This window comes from Perna viridis, chromosome 10 (genome assembly GCF_037379345.1).
Source record: "Perna viridis isolate PV_CMFRI_1.1 ecotype Kerala chromosome 10, ASM3737934v1, whole genome shotgun sequence".
Classification (NCBI taxonomy): domain Eukaryota; kingdom Metazoa; phylum Mollusca; class Bivalvia; order Mytilida; family Mytilidae; genus Perna; species Perna viridis.
In genome coordinates this window covers 36,622,590-36,644,967 of record NC_142454.1, presented here as the reverse complement: position 1 = coordinate 36,644,967, position 22,378 = coordinate 36,622,590, and the positions used below count along the sequence as shown (strand labels likewise).

The window sequence follows — 22,378 nt, the reverse complement described above, 5'->3', positions numbered from 1 at the left end:
ACTAACCATTTATTATTCCTTCATTATGTCAAATTTTAGCTACTGCCCTTTGACCTGGCACTTCTGTAGCGAAACAAATTCAGCAAAAATTGAGAAAATTCAAGAAAATGCGCTCCGTTTTATTTATGACGACTGTGACAGTACATATGATTCGATTTTGGACAAATCAAAATTACCATCTCTGAAAACAAGAAGGATGCGCACAATTACCTTGGAGATCTTCAAAATAATTAATTTGTTAAATTGTTTTATACAAGATTTAGTCGAAATAAAAAATAATTCTTATAATTTCAGGTATGTAAAAAAAGCAGTGGTACCCCAGCCCAGAACTACAGCATACGGTAAAAATTCTTTCAGGTACGAGGCACGAACTACCAAATTCGGCCAGAGAGACCACATCTTTTGACCAAAACTATATTAATAGCTGGTGCGATGATCAAAAATGTTTTTGTAGTTGATGCAAGTTTCATGGTGATCTGCCTCCTGCCTGAGAAACTTAAACCTGTTTCATTTTGCTCTGCTGTCTGTCCCTTTATTTTAAACTCCACAGTTTTAGTTGCCCATGCTTATTTTATATTTTAGTTGTCCTCTTTGTTTTATTATGTTTTGTTTCTAACTTATTATGCTTTATTTTCTGGTGTTACTGTGATCACTGATCAGCGAGGCATAGCCACCTGCTCACTGGCATTGTAAGACTAGAAAACCTTTGTTTCTACTCCTTTAGTTTGTGCATGCATGGTTTTTTTTATTTATTTGTAGTCGGTTAAAGAGCACTTCAATGCTCGTGTTATTTTTTTATTTGTACATATATGCCGACTTTAAATAAAATTTACTTTACTTTACTTTACTTTATTACAACTTTTTAATCCCTCGCTCGTTCGGTGTGAATGAAGCCTATGAATGAGAGAAAGCGTTATTTCACATTTTAAGCTTTGTTAATTAACTGCGTGTGCCTAATTAATTTTAATAACCCGAATTCTCTATTCCATTGCTTTAACCCTTTACTCCACTTCCTTTCAATCACATGTCATTACCTGGGAATTTTACAACATTCAGGTACTGTATTATATGTTAGAATCATGCTATATCATTTAAAAACGGAGACATATTTATTATTCTTGCCACATTTCTCTCCTAAGATCTTTTTCCAGATATAGCACAATATTGGCAAGCGTTTATAAAACAGAAGACGCTTATTATATAAGAACAGGTTATTGACGATGCTACCGGGACGTAGTGAAAATTTACGGACTATTTCTATTTTTTTTTACATCAAAAAGCATAGACTGTCGTAACTTAATCTTTCAAAACGCGGTGTTTCCCTTCGATATTATTTATAGACTATAACATAAAACTAATATACGAAAGAGGCTTAGAACCGCGGGAAGATGTGCCGACATTTTACCGGTTCGAGCCGAATATGTATGTCAAAGTTTTTAACGAGACAGTGCACTATTATTGTCTCTATACTGCAACAAAAATTTTAAATAAATATTTTGCTTTTAGCAAGTGAAATAATGTTTTATTCGGAGCGGGTGACATCCTGACAACTTCAAAACAAGTCACGTTCGTGACGTCACAACAAAAGTACAGTAAGTGACCGTATATCTCTTGTAAACTATAAGGTCATTGCCTTTTGACTTCTCTAATAGAACGGTTGCAATGTAAATAACAAATCTCAATATATACAGTATTGATATCATTAGGTAGCCGTATGTGTAAATCAGGGTTTCCAAAAGACGTCGCGTAGCATCGAATGTAACAGCTACTGCACATCGACATCGCCTCAAATTTGGTATCATTCAATATCTAATTGTCTTTATTACATTATCAAACAAAGAAACTATTCGTACGTAGGTTTTGTTCAAAATATTTAAATTCACCAATACTTCTATACAATAGAATGAAACAAGTTGCTCACTCACAGCTAAAAACCAACACCTTAAAACTCAACATTTGGTTATTTGTAAGTAAGATAAGAATGTGTCAAACATATCTGCTAACTGCAGGCGCTGGTAAGAGTGATTAAGGGAACCAAGATTCTAGCGGAAATTATGGCAAGTAAAAGTGGACAAAAATCAATATTTTGTAACATTAGAAAATGATATTACATTTTTGTCCACTTTGGCTTGCCATAGGAAATTAAAAGAATGCACATACAAAGTAACACAAGTAAATGTTATCCAATGACAAAGACCAGGCATGGGGAACAGACACACACAGCAAAGAACATGAAATAACTAAAATAATACATACAAAGTAACAAAAGCAAATGTAATCTAAGGACAAAGACCAGACATGGAAAACAGACACAGACACCAAAGAACATAAAATAACTAGAATAATACATACAAAGTAACAAAAGTAAATGTTATCCAAGGGCAAATACCAGACATGGAAAACAGACACACACAGCAAAGAACATGAAATAACTAAAATAATACATACAAAGTTACTTACTGAACTAACAAAAGTGTATGAGCAACTCGGGCTCCACTAAAATAGTCATTTAGGGCGAGCAACTCGAGCTTCCACTAAAATAGTCATTCAGGGTGAGCAACTCGGGCTTCCACAAAAATAGTCATTTAGGGTGAGCAACTCGGGCTTCACTAAAATAGTCATTTAGGGTGAGCAACTCGGGCTTCCACAAAAATAGTCATTTAGGGTGAGCAACTCGGGCTTCACTAAAATAGTCATTTATGGCGAGCAACTCGGGCTTCACTAAAATAGTCATTCAGGGTGAGCAACTCGGGCTTCACTAAAACAGTCATTTAGGGCGAGCAACTCAGGCTCCACTAAAATAGTCATTTAGGGTGTGCAACTTGGGCTCCACTAAATTGTCATATAGGGTACTATGAATGTAAATTTCGATTTAGCCCTGTGACAGAGATGACACTTTAGAAACTTTAATCATCAAAAATATCATATTCACATCAATTTATTTCCGAAAATTTCTACTTTAAATTTAGACTGGTCCTCAAATAGACAAGTGGTGAAGTTTTCCATAAATCAAGTTTAATGGTTATTACCAAAAAAATACAATTTTACACGTTGCATATTTAAAAGTTGTAGAATAAAGAAATTATTTGCAAATTTCGAACTATCTCTTCCACCAAACAATAAAAAAAATAAAGGCGTGCGTGCATTCAGAGCTTATTAATAACCCCATGACAACTCGCCTTGATAATTTCGAAGACAGTGTCCCTATATTTATTTCATTAAAAAGGGGGAAGGAAACTTAAACATATTCATTATTTCAATGTGGCATGTGCTGAATCTTTACGTATTAAGCCAGTCATGTTTAATGATTGAGACGATTTATCTGAAAGAATATGAAATTCGTTATTCGTTATTGTTCGTATTTCAAACGAATATTGATATTCAGATTCCACAAAAATATACAGCAAGCATCTTGAAAATATTGAAATCGGGCTCTCGGTGCTTCTAAAGTCATAGGTCAAATTCGTATTGATTACCTATATGAGAACTAATTCCTCTATAACTGGAAAGGGTTCATATGCACATGTTATGCTTATTCAACATTACATATTTTGAAATATCTATGTACTAATGTTTAAATCACTGAGTGGAGATTGTCAGAAAATGTGTCATCAGGATGTTCTACAAATGCATAATTGAAAGAGGTACACTGTACATAGGTAAAACATTAAGGAAGTAGACCTAGGGTTAGGGACATAACTCATGAAATCAGTGATATGTTTGTATTATACTAAATTTGACCAAAGCCTCCCAAGCTTTCGTTTGAAACAGAATAAAATGAATCCAAATTAATTAGATGCTTACATAAGATCGATATAAAATGCTGAATACAGGTGTTCTAATGATTTTTAAGACTTGTGTCCCTTACCCTAGGTCTAAATATTGATTCATATGCAACTTCTTGAATGAATCTTTTGTAGAGGAAAAAAAACATATATTGTACCGATACGACACATTTAGGACGTAATAGTATAGAAAACTCTTGCAACCGAGTGAACTCTTGATAACAACACTTTGAATATTGAAAAAAATACACTGAAAAAATTTTACTCACTTCTACCGTCGTCTTGTTGGGTTAATCATAATTGCAATTACTATCATGAGTTTAATACCAGTGATAATCTGACCATCGGTACAGAATAAAGCTTAAATTCAAATGCTTTAAAAAAGTTCTGAAAAACACAAATACGTCGGTACAATTGTGTCTAATAATAGAACAGAAACTTCCCATTTGAGCACTTGACCTATAAATTACGTGTGCAAGACAATTGCATTGATTTATATTAAAATGTCATACATATGTAAAAGGAAGGTTTGTGTTCGCCTATGAAGTGTTATAGAAATGACATACTACGCTGGAGGTATTTGTACGAAGACCATAATTGAGACTAATGGCAAGACCGTGGAATCTGAAACAATTCATCATAAAAAGGGAATAATATCGAGTAATGAATCTTCGTTACCTCATTTGTCCAATGAGGACGTTAAAGTCTTTGAAGAAAAGGGTATATCAACAAGGCTTATTTGTAAATATCCGTCCAAATTGCATCATGATTCTAGCAGAATTCAGAGGGAACAAATCCAATGCAAGGCAAATCTATCAAATGACTGTAAATTTGGCGATGAAAACTTTCCAAAAATCCGACAGAATATGGAAAGGAAGTGCACCGGATGCGAGTAAGTTAAAAATAGTTTTTTCTCTATATTAACATGATTACACTTGACAAAAATGTATGATTAGAGAGAACTGAATTGCGACACATTATTTTAATACCTGTTTATATAAGACTTGTTTTCGCTACCATGAACGACCAATCACGATCAGACAATGAACCATATATGTTTATACTCGAATTCACCTCAGCCTGTTTTTTTTAGATTAATTTTTTATTACTCAAAAGTTCCTTTAAAAAAACTTGCCATTTTATTTATGTCGTTCTGTACTACAATTCTCATACAATTATTTCTCGTTCTTACCTCCGAGATTGAAAAAAATTAAAAATTTATTTTTCCTACGAGAATTTTGCACTGAACGTATTGTTTATCCGCCATCTTGTTTCTATGGGAAATTTCCACCAAACTCACGAATACGACAAAATTAGTACCTGACGAGCAATAATATTTCCACAAGTAGTTAGTTAAGCTTAGGAACAGATATATATTACACATTATTAATTTCTGTTTAAAACCAAACAATGAAACAAATAAAAACTTCTTAGACAGCCTCATTCATGTAATTTCCTCTCTTTCAAAGCGTGTATGCGCAGACAGGCTCAATACAACGGCAGAAATTCATGTAATTTCCTCTCTTACTGACCGTACAGACAAACTCAGTACAACGGCAGACATTCATGTAATTTCCTCTCTTAATGACCGTTCAGACAGACTCAATACCACGGCAGACATTCGTTTAACTCCCTCCTTACTAACCGTGCAAACATGCTTAATACAACGGCAGAAATTCATGTAATTTCCTCTCTTACTAACTGTGCAGACACACTCAATACAACGGCAGACATTCATGTAATTTCCTCTCTTACTGACCGTGCAAATAGTCTCCTAGAAATTCTAGGACAATAGGAAGATTAAACATTATCCGACTAAAGGAATGGCTGTCATCAAAACAGATTGATGACGACACAGTCACAGCAAAATTTGGTCTATGATGTGTTGGACAAAATGTTAAATCCAATCAGAAAGCGGGTCACTTCAGAAATTGAATTATAATCGGATAACGTCAGGGAAATTTATTCACATAGCAAAAAATCTTGTAATTTTTTAGCGGTCTGTTGGCCGCGTCTACTGTTCAAAGCCTGTATTTTTGTTCCGTTTTAGAATAGAAGAAGGATATCCAATTAAGCAGATAAATATCGTTTCCGTAATGATGCTACTCTTCCTAATAGTATCTCTTGTTTGTAGTTTGTTTTTCACTTTCTCTGTAGGTGTTGTAAAGAAAAGAATCTTATTGAAAGGAAGATGACAAATATGATAAATCAATTAGAAGAATCTTCAAAAGAGAGCTTTATCCTTCATCAAAGAGTTAAAAAGTTTGTATGGTATTTTATTTGCTTTTTAATTCAGAAAATGAACTTTTCCGTCAAGTCCAAATAATTTCTTATGAGAAAAATGTCTGTTTTCAATTCAGCATGGAAAGATTTATGAGAAAATGTAGATGAGTATATATAAAAACATCTTGAGCTTGTAAAATTTCAGGTCAACAGATGATAAAGAGGAATTAAAAAACAAGATGATATGTCTATCTAGAGAATTGGAAGCTGCTAACGACAAAAACAGCGACCTATTGAAATGTCAAACGCGGTGAGAAGACCTCTTTCTGTTTCAATTTGAAAAAAATATCTTTAGCGTTAGTAATTGGACTGAGCTACTAAATTGTAATTTTCTTACAAAGGTTTCCATTCACATTATATTATGATGTATTTAGGTTACTTTTTGAATAATTTTGACATACAAATTGAAGTTTTTATCTAAAACTGTTAAAACTCAACAATATTGTAGTTTTTTATTCTTCACGACCAAGCTGCTGGAAATGATGGATATCATTTATTTATCTGTTCACGATTATTTCTCTTGCATGAAAGTTTGAGAATGACTGCGAAATTTTTAAACATTGTTCACTTCTCATTGCATTTTATATTTGGGGGCGTAAATGTTCTACCGTTGTGCTAGCATGCATCCTGTCTTGTCTCATCGTCAAAACGTTTATGTTTTTATTTGGATATTTTTACCTCAATTTACAGACTCAGCAAGGAAAAAGAGGAGTTACAGATCAGGATAAATTGTCTATCTAAAGAACTGACAACAAAGAAAGCAGAGAGTGATGTTATAAGTTTAAAAACGCGGTGAGATACACAAAATAATAATAATAGGAGCTGTTGTGATGACAATTAGCATAAGTCATAATAAGCTGTTCGATTTAGTAATTTTCTTGTGCAACTTGTATTCAAAATAAAAAAAGAATTATTATTTGTTGTAAGTAAGGAATAAATAATTTACCATACTTGCGGTTGCCAGAGAGAAAATTACCAAAGATAACATATATGCGTTCTCCAACGAGGCGCGGCTAAGTTAAGGACTATCTTATCCTTCCAAAGTATATCTAGCGAGAAAAAAGCTATCGTTTGTTTGTTTGTTTGTTTGTTTTGTTTTGTTTTGTTTTGTTTTGTTTTTGTTTGTTTATTTTTCGGTGTCTTTCTTCCGATTAAATGTTTTCAATAGAGAGGACCTACGTTTATCGGCTTATTGTGACTTTTAAATGTGACCAGTGATATCTCAAGACTAGTCGTAATTACCAGCATGAGTCTCTCAATACATAAGTAAAAGTAACCTGTGTGTTATTGGTGGAGATGGACTCATCGTATATTACAACATAAACTTAAATGATCCAAGATGTTTTGTTTATTTTTTTCAATTTACAGCCCACAGTTATTTTTTCTAAAGCCATATTTGTGCGTTATTCAACTTGTTATAAAACTCTTATAAACAGTTTGTTTTATAAAGATATTCAGAAAGTTTTTGTGGATCTGAGGTACAAACACAACGACCCAAATCATTTCAAGAGACATATTTACAGAAGCTAGAAAAACAATTGAAAGATTATGAGTTCAAAGTACAAAATCTTAACAAAGAAAATCAACAACTAAGAATAAGGTATAACTATAAGAATAGTGCAATTTGGATAAATATATGCAATTTGATAACGATACACAATTTGGATAAAATAGTAGCTACTATCGATAGTGACATTTTCAGAATCAAATCGAGAGTTCATATACTTTTTGTGTATCGGTGATCCACATTTGCGGGACATTTAATTCATTTTAGTAAACATTTATTTTTGTGATTACACATTATTTTGTTTTCATTCAAAACTTTACAGAAGATAACCGAGACACGTAACAATCACTCTCAATGACTTGACGGAATTTTTTTTAGTATCTTGTCATGTAGGAAATATCATGCAACAAGATCAAATGGAAATTAAGAACAGATTACCGATTAATTTTGAATCGTGTCACCTAAGCAATGGCTAAAATAGTAAATATACAGAGGGAAGAGATGCGTTCTACTGACACATGCAAACAAAAAACATCTGATAAATTTGTATTGCATCGTTTCAAGATCCCGAACATAAACAATAAAATGCAGCTCGGTCTTCAGATTCAGTACGTTTTACACCGAATATTCCAGAAAGTTAAATGAAACTAGAAAGAGCATTTAAAATCTTATTATATTAAGATACCTGCTTTCTTTTTATAAAAAAAAATATGTAGACTATGAACAAACATTGTGTTGAACTTTTTATTGTGTGCCTATTATTAGAAGTATAGTTATAATGCTTTCACTTGAAGTGTTGAAATACTGACTGAAGAGCATATTCAATGGAAGTCCAAATTCTACTCTGTCGAAAAGAAACTTAAAGATGCTAAAGTTCACTGGCATGGTTTTAAAGGTTTAGGTGACAGGTACTTATTTTAGGAAGAGTTTCGGACTTTGGAAACGATCATTTTTAAAAAGTTGAAAACACACAAAAACAATTAATAGAGAACTGATCACTGAAAAGTGAATAAATCTATGCATATTCTGGACCAAAGCAGCAGTTCATCATTCCATATGGTACTGTCTTTGTAAGTTGCTCATTGTGTTCTGTCAAAACTTAAACGCGAATAGACCTCCTTAGATACGTTAAGAGCCATTCATCCTTGGAATTTGTTATCGAGACGGCTTCTGATGGTCAGTCAAGTGATAAAATACAGAATACACTATTTGAAAGTTATTATAAACTTGGAAGTAAGAGAAAAAGTAGTTTGATGGAAATAGAGTCTCAAGCACGGATAAATACTCCAAAAGTTCTACTATAATAATCAAGAGAACCAAGATTCGAATAGTAATTATAGAGTTATAACATTAAATGAGCAACCCAAATTCTTCTAAAACTGGGAGCATGGAATGGGTGCAACGGTAGGGAAAGTGCCTTCTGCTTTTTTAGAAACAGCCGCCGATTTGATTTAAATATGCCAAGTCCGGGACAGACGGAAGAGAAAGGGAAAGCATAACACGGTAAACAACTCGGTTTTCATGGTGCAGATTGGTACATCAATACAAACCACGAGTTCTTTAGAACGACCATAAAGCTTTTGTGATAATGTCATCTTGAAGCCCCAAAACGTTTTACAGAAGCCTAATTGTAAGAATTCCGGCACGGTACAGAAAGTCTGTATGAAAGTAAAATGTAATTAAATTGATGCATAATAAAGACATACTAAAGCTGTCGTGCATTTAAGCCTGAATGATGGTTTATAATTTGTAATATTTTTTTTTATTATAAGTAAATATGAAACGAACGTCAAATAGTTTTTTTTTGCGTAAACATTTCATAAAAATATTCCCCTCCAAAATCTGAAATAAAAGCTCTGAAATGGCTTAGTTTTTAGTTTTAGTCTCTTTTTTTGAATATGCATGCGGCTCGTTTTTTATCCAAAATAAATGACCACGGTAACTGCAGATACACCAAAGGGTAATCCAACGTTTTGCAACTTCTTAAAAGAAAATAAATAGAAAATATCATTCTACAGAATACATTCAGGGGAGATTTAAAAATACTATTTAAATTATACTGTTTGATTAAATTCATATTGCTACACCTTTAGGAGGTTAAGGATACAGTTTGACCTTTATAGTCCTCAAAGGAAATCAGATAAGCTAGTACCGTAAATGGGAGTAAAATCAACCATTTGAACTGGTACTTTTTGTATTCAGTTTAGAAAATATACTGTTTACTGATATTGACGACAAACCCAGTGAATTACAAAAAGAAAACGAATATTTGAGGAACGGGATCGGTCAAATGGAAAGGAGATTACAACTGTTCATGAACGACTTATCTAAATTATCCTCTTTAAGTCAGCAGGGTCAAACCAAAAGGTAAAATAACAACAATTCAACAAATGCGTTGTAGTTCTCCTGTAAAAAGTAAATTCTAATATCACAAACATTCACTCAAACGACGCTTATAAACAAAAACAAGAATTAAGTGATAAAATCAAAAAGTTGTTAAATCATGAATTATCCCTATATGTGTATCCTTCTTTAAATGCTAAACATCATTGTAATTAATTTACTTAAGGAAGTTGTGGATATCTAACCGTTCTTTAAATATTCATAGAAATGAAAACATAAAGTACAAATTTCCACATGATAACACATCTACTTTCGGGTACTGTAAATGCATTTATTTTGCGCGGTTGCTAATTTTCGCGGATTATGTCAAGTGAACATATTCACGGGTATCAATTTTTCGCTGATTCAAGAAATGATAAGCCTTATGCAATGTTAAAAATCAATTTCGCGGGCACTCTTTGTCGCGCTTTTATTTTTACTACGAAAATAGCGAAATTTTGTACACCGCGAAAATAAATACTTTAACAGTATTCAAGATTGAATGTTTTGTATGTCTTTACTTTTAGGGAAACGGGCGAATATACCAAAGATTATGACTCAGAGAAAGAAAGACAGAGACATATGTAAGGAACATAATTTTGAACTTTTATCTTGTTTTTATACTGAAAACAACAGTTTTAGACAAGTTCCAGGGGTCTTACATTAAGTTTAAAACTAAGAGATGGAGACAATAATATTCTATAACAGCAGTAAAAACTTTTTGGATTTTTTCTAAATTTTGTTGGAGTTGTCTTTCGTTTAGAACAATTATGACACATTTCCAATGTATTTATTTATGGGACCTTTTTAAACAATTATTTTTGTCTAGTCAGTTACATTTTTCGTCAATTCTAAACAAGTTCAATAATTCCTTTTGTTATGCCAAAGTTTTATTTATGCCTTTGATACTGTACTGTTTTTAGTATTTGTTTTATATATGATTGTGTTAAAGGAACTTAAGATAATTCAGTTCGTACATTAAATGTATATTTGAAAATCTGCTGTTTTTTTAATATATGTTTTTGGTTTTGTTTTGTTTTTGATTTTTTGTTTTTGTTTTGTTTTTGTTTTTTGTTTTGTTTTTGTTTTGTTTTTTGTTTTTGTTTTTGTTTTTGTTTTTTGTTTTTTGTTTTTGGTATTTCAAGCAGTTTGATTAAGTCGTTTGGTGTAATTTAAAGATCTGTATATCTTTCAGAGTTATTGCTCCTCACACAATCAACATCACGTCTCCAAGCTACGTCTGTTTTCCAGGAACTCCTGATGCATCTTTTCCACTGTCTAGTGTTGACAGGGATATCAACGAGAAATGCGAGATCGAAGAGACGCTTGAAAAGGAATGTGATGCAAAAATGAAAAGTGGAAGTAATGTGTCGTTTTGTTTATTCGAATGAAATAATTATATTTTTTAACTTGATCATTTTGATTTTTTTTTGTTTTTAAAAATATGGTTTGCTTTTGTGTTTTTTTTTATTTATGTGTGTTTGTGTAAAAGTCCTTACAATAAATACAGATACCATTTATTTATATAATTTATAATTCTGATTAAAATTGTGATGAATTTGGTGGGTTTCTTGTTGATTTCATGTTTTCTCATTTTTTTTTGCATTTATTGATTTATTCAACGGGTCATAGTTTTCCTTTCCTCGTTTATCTACCCCGGTCTTGACTTTTTATGAGGACGTTTACCCTATCGGTGCACCTGGTCCATGCTCCCAGTTTTAAGTGGAGTCCGAGTTGCTAATTTGCTTTTGTTACTTTGTATGTATGATTTTAGTTACTTTATATTCTTTGTTCTGTTTTCCATGTCTGCTCTTTGTCCCTGGATTGCATTCTTTTGATTACCACTTAACTTTGGTTCCCTTGTTTACTCTTTTGAGGTAAAGGTATATGTACAAGAACGAAACAAATCAGCAAGAAAACCAAATTTAAATTGTTTAACAGCAATGTAAAATCGGTATTGGTGTATGGAAGTGGTTAACAAAGACAGACATGCAATCACTGTCGAATTACAAACTTAACTGCCTCCAACAAATTTGCAAAATATTTTAAGCAAATAACATGACAAACAACAATTTTCTTAACATTAAAGGCTCAAATTGCATAACTGATGAAATATAACAGAGGGAATTCATAATGCTTTGACACGGCTTTGGAGTGGACGGATCATGTATTACAAAAGCAGACTTAAGATGGACACCTCAAGGGAGAAGACCAGTAGGCAGACCAAAAATAACTTGCCGAAGGAATGTTAAGGAGAACTTTAAGATGTCAAGATGACAAAGGGAGCAGCTGAGACCAAGACAAATAATAGAGCTGAGTGGAGAGATCCTGTCATGACCTTATGCTCCCCCTGGAGCGAAGAGGATAGGTAGTAGGTGTATAAGAAAACATAATTGTCTATTTTTTATCAAGACACTTTATATATCGAGATTGGTCCTCGTATTTGTACCCGGTGAAATGTGGGTGTATGGTACTACAGGCACACTGAAGTAGGCCTTACATCTTAATCTTCATTTCTTCTAACTTGACAATAGATGAAAGCTTTCAAATAAAATTCAATTACAGACTTTGTGTTCCTACTTGGCAACTGTCTTTTTATTTCTATACAACCCATGGGATTCGCCAAAGATTTTGACCCATAAATGAAATTACAAGAAATGTCTCAGCACCTTAATGAATTTACCACCTGTTTGACATCAAAGGGAATTCGCATAATGAAAAAAAAATAATGAATTATCAATTATTCAGATGTTTGTTTAAAACAATAACCACGACAATAGAAAACCGAGAAACGGAAAGAAATTTATTTGTTTTAACTATTGCTATACTGAATTGTTTGGGGGAAATGTCTAGATTTAGATTATTTTCAAATATGTGCAAACTATATGCAAATGAGTTGCATCATTGTATCGATGCTAATTGGTATATACAAATTAAAGACAGATGATTACAGATGGGTAGATGGGGCGAGGAGTAGGTGGAAGAGTGGATGGCTAGGCTGGAGCTGTAAAATGGGTCTGCCATCCAAAATGGTAATTTATGGCAAATTTTGCCATTTTATGCCTGATGTGAGGCTCACCAGGTTTACTCATGTGCAAAAATTGGGAAATTTTGCATTTCTTTGGCCACAGATTGGCCTGAAACTGGGAGTGGTTAGTATAGGAGTTGAGATGGCGACAGTGGTAAGATATATCATTTTCAGATTGCAGGTGAGGTAAAGAATTATGAATCAATTCTGCTGTGGTTAGGGCCAAGAAATTAGTTAAAAAACCTTAAAAAATCGCAACTCTTTGTGGCCACCGTAATTCAAGATCTCTTGTTTAGCCACAAAGTCACTATATTGGATAACACCTATATGAATTAGTCTCATATCAAAGTACATTAAGTTTGCCTGCAGATGAAAACAAAGTGTTTTCCCAAGCTAAAAATAACACTACAAGAAGGTCAGAATCTGTTGATAGATTAATTATTGGGGTTTAACGCCCGAACAGAATTCGAGTACATCCACAGACCGTATACATATGGTAGCAAAGTAAGGGATTTATTTTTTTTTCTTTGGCAAACAAGAATCTGATTAATGTTACAGGAGAAATAAATGTCTTTGAACCCATATATACAGTCTTCTAGATATCAATGTTGCCTTTTAATGTTTATAATTTCGGTCTTGGCTTAAAGTAAAAAATAATTTTTTTTTGAGGATGGGATGCGTGTTTGGTTATGAAAATGAAAAGCAAAACAGAAACAAATTATTATCGTAGTATAAATAAACTAATTACGATTGATAGCGAATTAAGTTATCATAAAGGATCTGTTTAAAGAACAATAAATGTGAGAACATATAAATAATCAAGTCACAAAATCAAGCTTACGGTTAATTGATACGGGTCAATATAAACTTGAAACAATGCAGGGATCGGATATTAATGGAAAAAAAACCCTAAAAATTACATTTGAATATGTCAACAACCATGTAAAGTATGCACAAAAGCTTTAAGGTAAGTAAGGGGTTAAGCATTTTCATTTTACGTGTTGTGTCAACAAGAGAAATCCGAACCTAATAAAGATGTCCTGGAAGTTAGACATATGTCAATTCAATTTACCCACTTAATGTACCTTCACTTTTTTTTAAGCTGACTTAATAGCTGATCTGATCAAGAAGAAGGAACACTATTTAGCCTGATCTTTTTATCTCATTTCCGCTATAAGATGAGGTATTATCTTTAAACAATCCTAGTCTCGGGAATGTTATACGTCGCATCTACCAAAATAACTTGTGATAAAGAACTATACATATACAATAAATCAACCACATATCTTGACCAACACTTAAATACCAATGGAAAAGGAAATCTCATTACCAACTATACGACAATCGCGATGACTTCTAATTCCGTATTGTCAACTTTCCCATCAACTATGGCAACAGCCCTGCAGCACCTGCGTAGAAAGCTCATACCATAATGCATTCCTTATACCATACTTATTGCCGAAACTACACAGATTTTTTGTACTGTACTGGACTTACAAGTAGGCTTCTGGAACGAACTACAGAAGATTTATCGTTTACTAGTGGATCCATCCGTTCAATGAAAACCGATTTGTGGTTTTTCTTTCCTCTTTCGACTATACTGGACATGCTATTTTATGTGCAACTCGGCCGCTGTTTACAGAAAAGTAGAGGATGCTTACCCTGCCGATGCACCTGGACAATCCTCTCAGTTGGTGTCCGGGGTTGCTCCTTTATTTCTATGTCTTTGTTATTTTGATTTCTGTGTTCTTTGTTGCGTGTGTTTGTTTTCTCTATCTAGTGTCTTTCCTTTGAATGTATATGTTTTTACTTTCACTCGAATGGATCCCATGATTACTCGATATTTAAAAAAAAAATTAGTCTATTTTTAACTGCAATTATGCAATCTGCAGATGGAATGATAATCGACTTGCTGGTCTCAGGATTGGGTGCTCGCCTCTAGTTGCAGGAGGTCAAGAGTTCAATTCCAAGACGAGTCACACCAAAGACTTTAATAATGATTGTAAGCGCTTCACCGCAAAGCACATGCTTTACAAGGGGGTAAAACGACTTCTGGTTGAATTGGAATCCGCAAAATGTGTTCGATTGTGGTAGAACTATTGCTTATGTTAGCTAGCACAATAAAGATCTTTCTCAGCCTGTCGGACAAGTACAAAGCATGATAATGGTCAATCATTCTCGTTCTGAAATGCATATGTTTGCAATAAGACGTTAAACCATAATCAACCATTCAGAAGAAAAAGTACATGTAATTTCAAATCAATGCCTTGTTTAGTACTGTTGTTTGATATGTGTTAAACACGTGTTATTTGAAATTAAAAAAAAAATTGTAACTCAATAATGATACCTTAAACACAAATTTAATTACTTATCAACAGACATGTGACGAACATCGAAGATGTGTTCTACAGTGAAACCTATCAAAACCCTGTTAAACCAGACAAACGTCCCATAACATCAATTTATTGTGTCTATACAGAAATTGACCAATTATTCCATAATTCCTGCCTGCAATTTTGTTTCATTTTGATGGCATCTTATCCTTTGTTACACACTTGAGGTGGAGGCAAATAGGTTCATGAAAGGGAATAATATACATTTAAATTCTAGAATCGAAGTATTCAAAAATACTTTCTAATGTTATTCAATTTCAGTGGTTGTCATATCAAATTATCTAGTCCAATTTGAAGTCCATACGCTTTGTATGAGATGGATGGTTTCCCATTTTCATCTGTCCTCTGCAAAGTTTCATAAAACACTATAATTGTGGATTTCACATCTGACATTAAATAATGAAAATGTTCTTCGAATTGGCTTAATTGTTCAGATATTGTTCCTTTGTTATTTGTAGTGTCATTAATTGACAAAATTTGAGTAGTCCTTTAATTGTTTTATGAAATCATAAAAACTGATTTATTCAACGGGTCATAGTTTACCTTTCCTCGTTTGTCTACCCCGGACTTGACTTTTTATGAGCAACTCGGCGGTTGTTTCTAGAAAAGCAGAGGACGCTTACCCTACCGGTGCACCTGGTCCATGCTCCCAGTTTTTAGTGGAGTCCGAGTTGCTCATTTACTTTTGTTACTTTGTGTGTATGATTTTAGTTACTTTATGTTCTTTGTTGTGTGTGTCTGTTTTCCATGTCTGGTTTTTGTCCCTGGATTATATTCTTTTGATTACCGCTATAACCTTGGTTCCCTTGATTACTCTTTAAGTATTATCGAACACTCTTGAATTCTTATCACGTTAGGAAATCAGAATTTCGTTTGTTGAGTTTTGATTATTCATAAATACCTCTAATTTTGTTTTTGCTTTTTCATTTTGCCGTCCAAGTTCGTTTATGTTTTTACTTGCTTTCTCATATAGATCTTCCGTTCCGTTACGCCTTTCTACAGTCTGGTCCATGAGAAAAATGCTGTTAATATCAGTCTTAAAGCGTATGTTTGAATTATTTTGGTTTGAAAATGTTTTTCAATCTGTTGCATAGTTTTCTCCATGAAAACCAAAAACAATGCACATAGAAAAAGACTCTTCACCCGTCTCAGATTCAAGTATAAAACAGTTCACATCAGTGTATGCAATAACAAAAAATCGTAAAGAATAAAACGATTGATGCTGTAGAAACTCCATCTTTGTTTTTACCGGTCAGTATGATGTAAAGTTACCTGTCAATATGATGTAAAGTAACCGGTCAATATGATGTAAAGTTACCGGTCAGTATGATGTAAACAATAATTTAGTTGTATAATTTAACATTGAAAATTCCCACCATGTCAAATTGTGTCCAAAGTCGGGTCATCGTTATTCGTTCAAGAAAATGCGATATTTCGAATGTATGAGCAAAAAAAATGATAGAATGTCGATTACTACAGTTTACAAACAATAGCATGCATCTATCATTTCATACGTTGGTACACTGTAATGGTTGATAGATTATGTTCTGTTTCGTTATTTTCTTCTCACTTGTTGCAAATAACGTGCGATCACCTGACAGAAATATTTCATGCTTCTCGCTACCGTTGTTTTCTATATAAGATAAAAAGCTCCGCCCACGACTAATTATATGCACATTCGCAAAATGGCATAGTTATTTTTTTAAAAAGTGTCTCCTATCGTCTTACAATAAACGTTTAAGAGAAAACATTTATTTTTACACATTACAAGCATGTCTAAGTAACCCGGTGAAATGTTAAAAAAAAGACCATACTTCTGTGTTTTCAAATAACAAAAAGTGTTTGAAAAAATGAAAAAAAATGTCTTTAAATTATTCAATAATATATGTTTGCATTAACCTATATAGGGTAAAATACATACATCAATTTTATAAAACCTCCCTCAAAGGGGAGCTAATTGGCGTGAAAATGTTCAATAAGAAGGTAATAATGAAAATTTTAGCTTCTTTATGTACATTTTGAATATATGAAGAAGTAAAATAATATTTTTCCAAAATTGAACAACCTTGAGTACTTTATAAGACATATTCAATGTCAAATACTCCAAAATGATAAAAAGGTTATCACTGGTCATTATCGGGATTTTTTTTCAGTTCGTTCTTGCTCTATGGTGAAGAAAACCATCACACGAAAAAGAGTATTGATTTTGAGTGCCAGTAAATTAAGCTTGCAAAAATGGTAGAAATAACAAATTTCGTAATGTCGATGCTGTCGAAAAATGCTTCAATAGTGACTAAATGTACAAGATGTACGACAAAACAGAAATTAATCTCGTTGGTCATATGAACAATACATATGTTACTTTCATAAAATTTGTAATTAGCAATTAAACGCTTCAGGTAAAATATGCTGAACTTAAATAATCAAATCGTTTAAAATTGTATATAATTAAGTAATATGCTCATAATTAATTCATTTTACAATTATTCCGTAATGGTAATGGTTGCATTGGAGTATTCCAGCTGTGATGCCTACATCTTAACTAGGTTTTTTTTCTTTTGTGCCACGAATGTGCTAATAGCTCAATAGCACCACCACTGTATGGTTCACTGGTTCACTTGATTATATATACGAAGTACCCTAATTTACATGTAAGATTTCATTTTATCTTTCCGAAACTTGAAGCAAATTAATGAGTATGTAAACACAATATACATAGGAACTCGATTTTTTTCAATTTTAATGCTTCAACCGACTTTTTTATATTCTACTGTTTTAAACATTGACATGAACAAGACTTTTTTGGTTGATGCTGACTTATCAAAGTATGCAGTTATTAATAAATTGATATAATCCAAGTTCGATTTTTTTTTATTATTTATTTTTTTTGTTCGGTTTTGTTCTTTTTTTTTTGTTTTTTTTTGTTTTTTGTTTTTGTTTTTTTGTTTTTGTTTTTGTTTTTGTTTTTGTTTTTTGTTTTTTTTCTCGTTTTTTGTCCTTATGTATTAGGGAGCGCTTGAAAGATTTAAGATGAAGCTTCAGCAGCTTCATTGATCTGATATTTTAGTCGAATATTCTTCTAAGAGCATTGCCTGTTAGCATGCAGAGGAATTGGAGACTGAACCTTAAACTAAGGTATCAGAATTCCTATTTTTTTTCTGCATTCAAAGTTTTTGCTAAAATCTTTAAGACAAAACTGTTATCTCGTAATTGAAAAAAAAAGTTATATCGTTAATTCATTTCTACTATTTGTGAAAAGAAGTACGAGTGGTATCAGTAACGGAAATCAATATCTAAACAATATTCGGTACTGGAATGTAAATGAACAAAAAGAAGGGTCAAGTTAGACGAAGAATGTAATGACAGTAAAAAAAGAAATAGATTGAAAATATATCGAAACTCATACAAGAAAAATCGAGCAATATGCATAAACTACTAACAGTTGTGAAAACGAACAAAAATCAGTATGCACTTGTAAAGTTATATGCTTTGTTTCATGAGTTCTTGAATTTCAAGATAATGCATATTAAAAACTTTAGAAAGTTTATGTGATCTGTAACTGTTTCTGAAAACGAAATAACAGTGAGTTTTGTGGGTTTTGACATTTGTGACTTAACTCATGTCTGAGAATTTAAAGGCTGCTACTTGATTACTTTGTCTTAATTCAATTACAATTTTCGCACTTTACTTACGGGATAATACACGAGGAAAACGTTAGAACATACAATTTTAGCATGTAAGAATCCTGAAAATGATATAAACTCCAATTAAGATAAAGTTTCCCATAACATGTATACGTTTTATCACACCTGTTTATAAGCTATGCTATGCACATTAACCAATTGATATTTCTGATTCATTATCTCGACGATAAAAAGTTCAAACGATTATTTTTTTTCGCATTTACATATTGCTATATGAAATTATGAAATGTTCTCGGATTTTAACTATATGGTCTTTATGTATATCTCTATATTTCTATTGCATAACTTTATTCTGAGGCGATAAGTCGTTAGGTGGATTTACATTTTGAATGATTGTGATTTTAAATTGCTTGATTTATCAATTGACATTTGAAATTGTCACGACCTACTGTTACGATAATTGGTCGGAATAAAAATTTCACCGGGATTGATGTCGTAATTTGACTTAAAAACAATTTCACGCAATGGTGAGTCAATGATGCTCGAGAGATGTACAAAGTGAACACAATGTCAGATAATGGAATGATGTCTTCGAATAATTGCAATCATTTTACAAATATGGATTTACAAGACGAAAACGAAAATGATGGAAAGCCAAAGACATACAAACACTGGAAAGATGAGTGCTATCAGTTCGCACAGGAAACAACACTACACGGCCTGAAATATATTTCCATGAAAAACACTTTCTTAATTAGAAGGTATGTAATTTACTTTTTTTAACTCGGGAAAATATGTTGTGTGTTTGGTGGAGGTTAAATCAAACATAATTTGTGATAACCACTTTAAAGAGTAATCAAGTGAACCAAGATTCTAGCGCAAATCAAAAGAATGTAATCCAGGGACAAAGACCAGACATGGAAAACAAACTATCACAACAAAGAACATAAAGTTTCTAAAAAAATATATACAAAGTAGCAGAAGTCTACCCCGGACTGGACTTTTTATGAGCAACTCAGCAGGTGTTTCTAGAATTGATATAAATGATATACCGAATTAAAGCAGCTGAAGTTTACCCTACCGGAACACCTGATACATGCTCCCAGTTTTCAGTGGAGTCCGAGTTGCTCGTTTACTTTTGTTACTTTGTATATATTATTTTAGTCCTTGTTTTAAGGTCTTTAATAAGTAAGGACAGATGTCACTAAAATATTTTAATATGGCATGTCATGCTTAATTTGTACAAATCATATATTATTACTAGTGCACAACTTATAATAAAAAAATTAATAAGACTCGCAGGACTCTGCATCGCCTGTAAAACAATGCATTATTTGAAATAATTTCTCAAAGGATTCTTTGTACAATTGATCTATGGTTTAGAGGATATCATTCTGAAACATGACTATTGTGGCATATATTTTTTTTTCAATTTATTAACTTTTTAACGACGTACTATTTGGGTTTTTTGTTTTGTTTTAATTTTCTGTTTTTGTTTTTTGTTTGTTTTGTTTTGTTTTTGTCTTGTTTTGTTTTTGCTTTGTTTCGTTGTAATTTTTGGGAGTTTTTTGTTAACAACATTCATATCATGGGAATCTTGGTTTTTAGATGGGTGGTTTGATCAGTGTGGAACAATCAAGTTTGATGATGATATTATTATAGAAACCATATCATTGATCCTGTTAAGTGATAAAATTTACTGCATGTCACATTAGATGTGAAACCTGCTAATTTTTTTTGTATGCAATCACGCTGCCCTTACTTCAGACACATTTGCCTTCAGCAATTGGACAAATATTACAATGGCCTACATAACCTGAAAGTTTTGATTTTGCAGTTACAAGCAGTGCAAATGCTTCAATTCTTTCCTCTGAAACAGAATCCTGAAAAAGACATGTTGGGCATGGTGATCAATTCATACTTTAACAACATTTTTTAGCTTCTCCTTCAATTATATTAAAATAAATATATGAATAGTAAGCTGAGTATGAATTATTGTTAAGTTTATAGATTAAATAACAAAGGAAACACAGTCAAGGTATACATCAATGAGACAACTCAATCAATTATGTTACACAACAGGACTACTTGATATGTGAATCTTATTTTGATTTTTTCTTTTGGTTGATTAAGCATTCACATTGATGCACGTAATTAGTAACTCTGACGAATGTTGGTAAAAGTAATATCTTCTTGTATGAACCTTTCAAAAAGCGTTTATCTAGAAAGGCTTTTGGTTGTTGCATACACATTGGCTCTAATTATGTCACTTCAATATTCAAGAAAACAAAAATATTTCAGGCACTATTCTTTTGTGGCATCTTCTGAAATTGCACTGGGTGATTGCAATTCGGTCTCTTCTAATATGGTGGTATGATTATCACTGCTCTCAAAATTATAGAACCTCCAAAATCTACATATATCTACTGTCTACTGGATACACAAACAGTGCTTGGGTGAAAATAAATATACATTATTGTTTTCAAATTAAAATGTAAAAAAAAAACACTTTATACCAGAACTTTCTCGTTTGAAAATATTCACCTTTCGACCTTCAATTTGATTTGGATCAAAATATTAAATAGGAGTTCATCAAAGTAAATATATAGTTAAGACCTTTGAAAGTTACCTTAAATTCCATTCATTTGAGTAGGAGGGGTAACTGATAAGAGATTGGTACCCCATTTTCCCGTTTTAATGGCTTACCAATTCTCGCTTTAGTAGGCAATGCTTATTGAAGTTATTGATGCTCTGTGTTTTACGAGTTAAATAAAGGGTCACGCCCAGGGTAATATTGTGTATGTTAGTCTTTCAAGTAAATATATGTAAATATGTAGCTCTTGTCAGTGGGATAATGGTGTGAAGTCAAATATGTACAAGTTGTTTTAATCCCATTTTTGTTGTGTTTGACGATCAAGTGAGGTGAGTATTTTCGGTTTTAGTTTGGTCCAAATCCGTGGCATATAGTGCGAAGAGGAGTTTTTTCTACAGTAATGACTAGACCAGATAGCGATAGGATCGGCGTACATTTCAGATATAAACACATTAACTTACAATATACACTTTCCCCTGTAAAATTACATAACAAATTGGAAAGAGTTTTCAGTTGCCATTTCACAACGTTCTTCTTACCGGAAGTGCAAATATATCAATAAATAAACTGATTTCGGTGCAGTTCAGTTGTTTTGTTTACATAGAAATGAAAGGAAGGGAATAATTTCACATATAATACCACTATTATATAACGAGACTCTGCTGAGTTCAATAATAATTGATAATTATTTGAAAATCCCTGTGGACTATGTCACTATGACGACTGATATTAGTAAACTTTTAAGTTCTGATATGACTAAAAG

At 32.5% G+C, this 22,378-nt stretch overlaps 3 protein-coding genes across 9 annotated transcripts in view; 2 read left to right on the top strand and 1 right to left on the bottom strand.

Annotated features, from left to right (window-relative positions):
* LOC148605635 (uncharacterized) overlaps positions 1–4,152 on the bottom strand; it is a 32,869-nt gene extending 28,717 nt beyond the window's left edge. The window contains exon 1 of one of the 2 annotated variants that reach the window (XR_015916158.1): positions 4,055–4,152. The gene's annotated coding sequence lies outside the window, so the exon portion shown is untranslated. The remainder of the gene's footprint in view (positions 1–4,054) is intronic. The other variant, XM_088550483.1, reaches the window with a different exon arrangement.
* Positions 4,153–4,178: 26 nt separating this feature from the next.
* On the top strand, positions 4,179–12,516 carry LOC148605634 (uncharacterized). Of its 6 annotated transcripts, XM_088550477.1 has the most exons (10): positions 4,179–4,677; positions 5,943–6,056; positions 6,214–6,318; positions 6,759–6,860; positions 7,519–7,668; positions 8,370–8,483; positions 9,778–9,942; positions 10,485–10,541; positions 11,153–11,319; positions 12,047–12,494. In XM_088550477.1, the coding sequence occupies exons 1-10, from the start codon at positions 4,343–4,345 to the stop codon at positions 12,073–12,075; spliced, it is 1,338 nt and encodes a 445-aa protein (XP_088406603.1). In that variant the 5' UTR covers positions 4,179–4,342; the 3' UTR covers positions 12,076–12,494. The 6 variants fall into 6 exon arrangements, with proteins under 6 accessions (XP_088406603.1, XP_088406606.1, XP_088406604.1 ...); XM_088550480.1 differs by lacking the exon at positions 9,778–9,942 and having other exon boundaries at positions 12,047–12,516; XM_088550478.1 differs by lacking the exon at positions 12,047–12,494 and having other exon boundaries at positions 5,943–6,047; positions 11,153–11,515.
* Positions 12,517–19,102: 6,586 nt separating this feature from the next.
* LOC148605633 (degenerin-like protein del-10) overlaps positions 19,103–22,378 on the top strand; it is a 31,741-nt gene continuing 28,465 nt past the window's right edge. Inside the window, exon 1 of the mRNA XM_088548833.1 lies at positions 19,103–19,783. Within this exon, the coding sequence (XP_088404959.1) occupies positions 19,572–19,783 (212 nt within the window). The 5' untranslated portion in view covers positions 19,103–19,571. The remainder of the gene's footprint in view (positions 19,784–22,378) is intronic.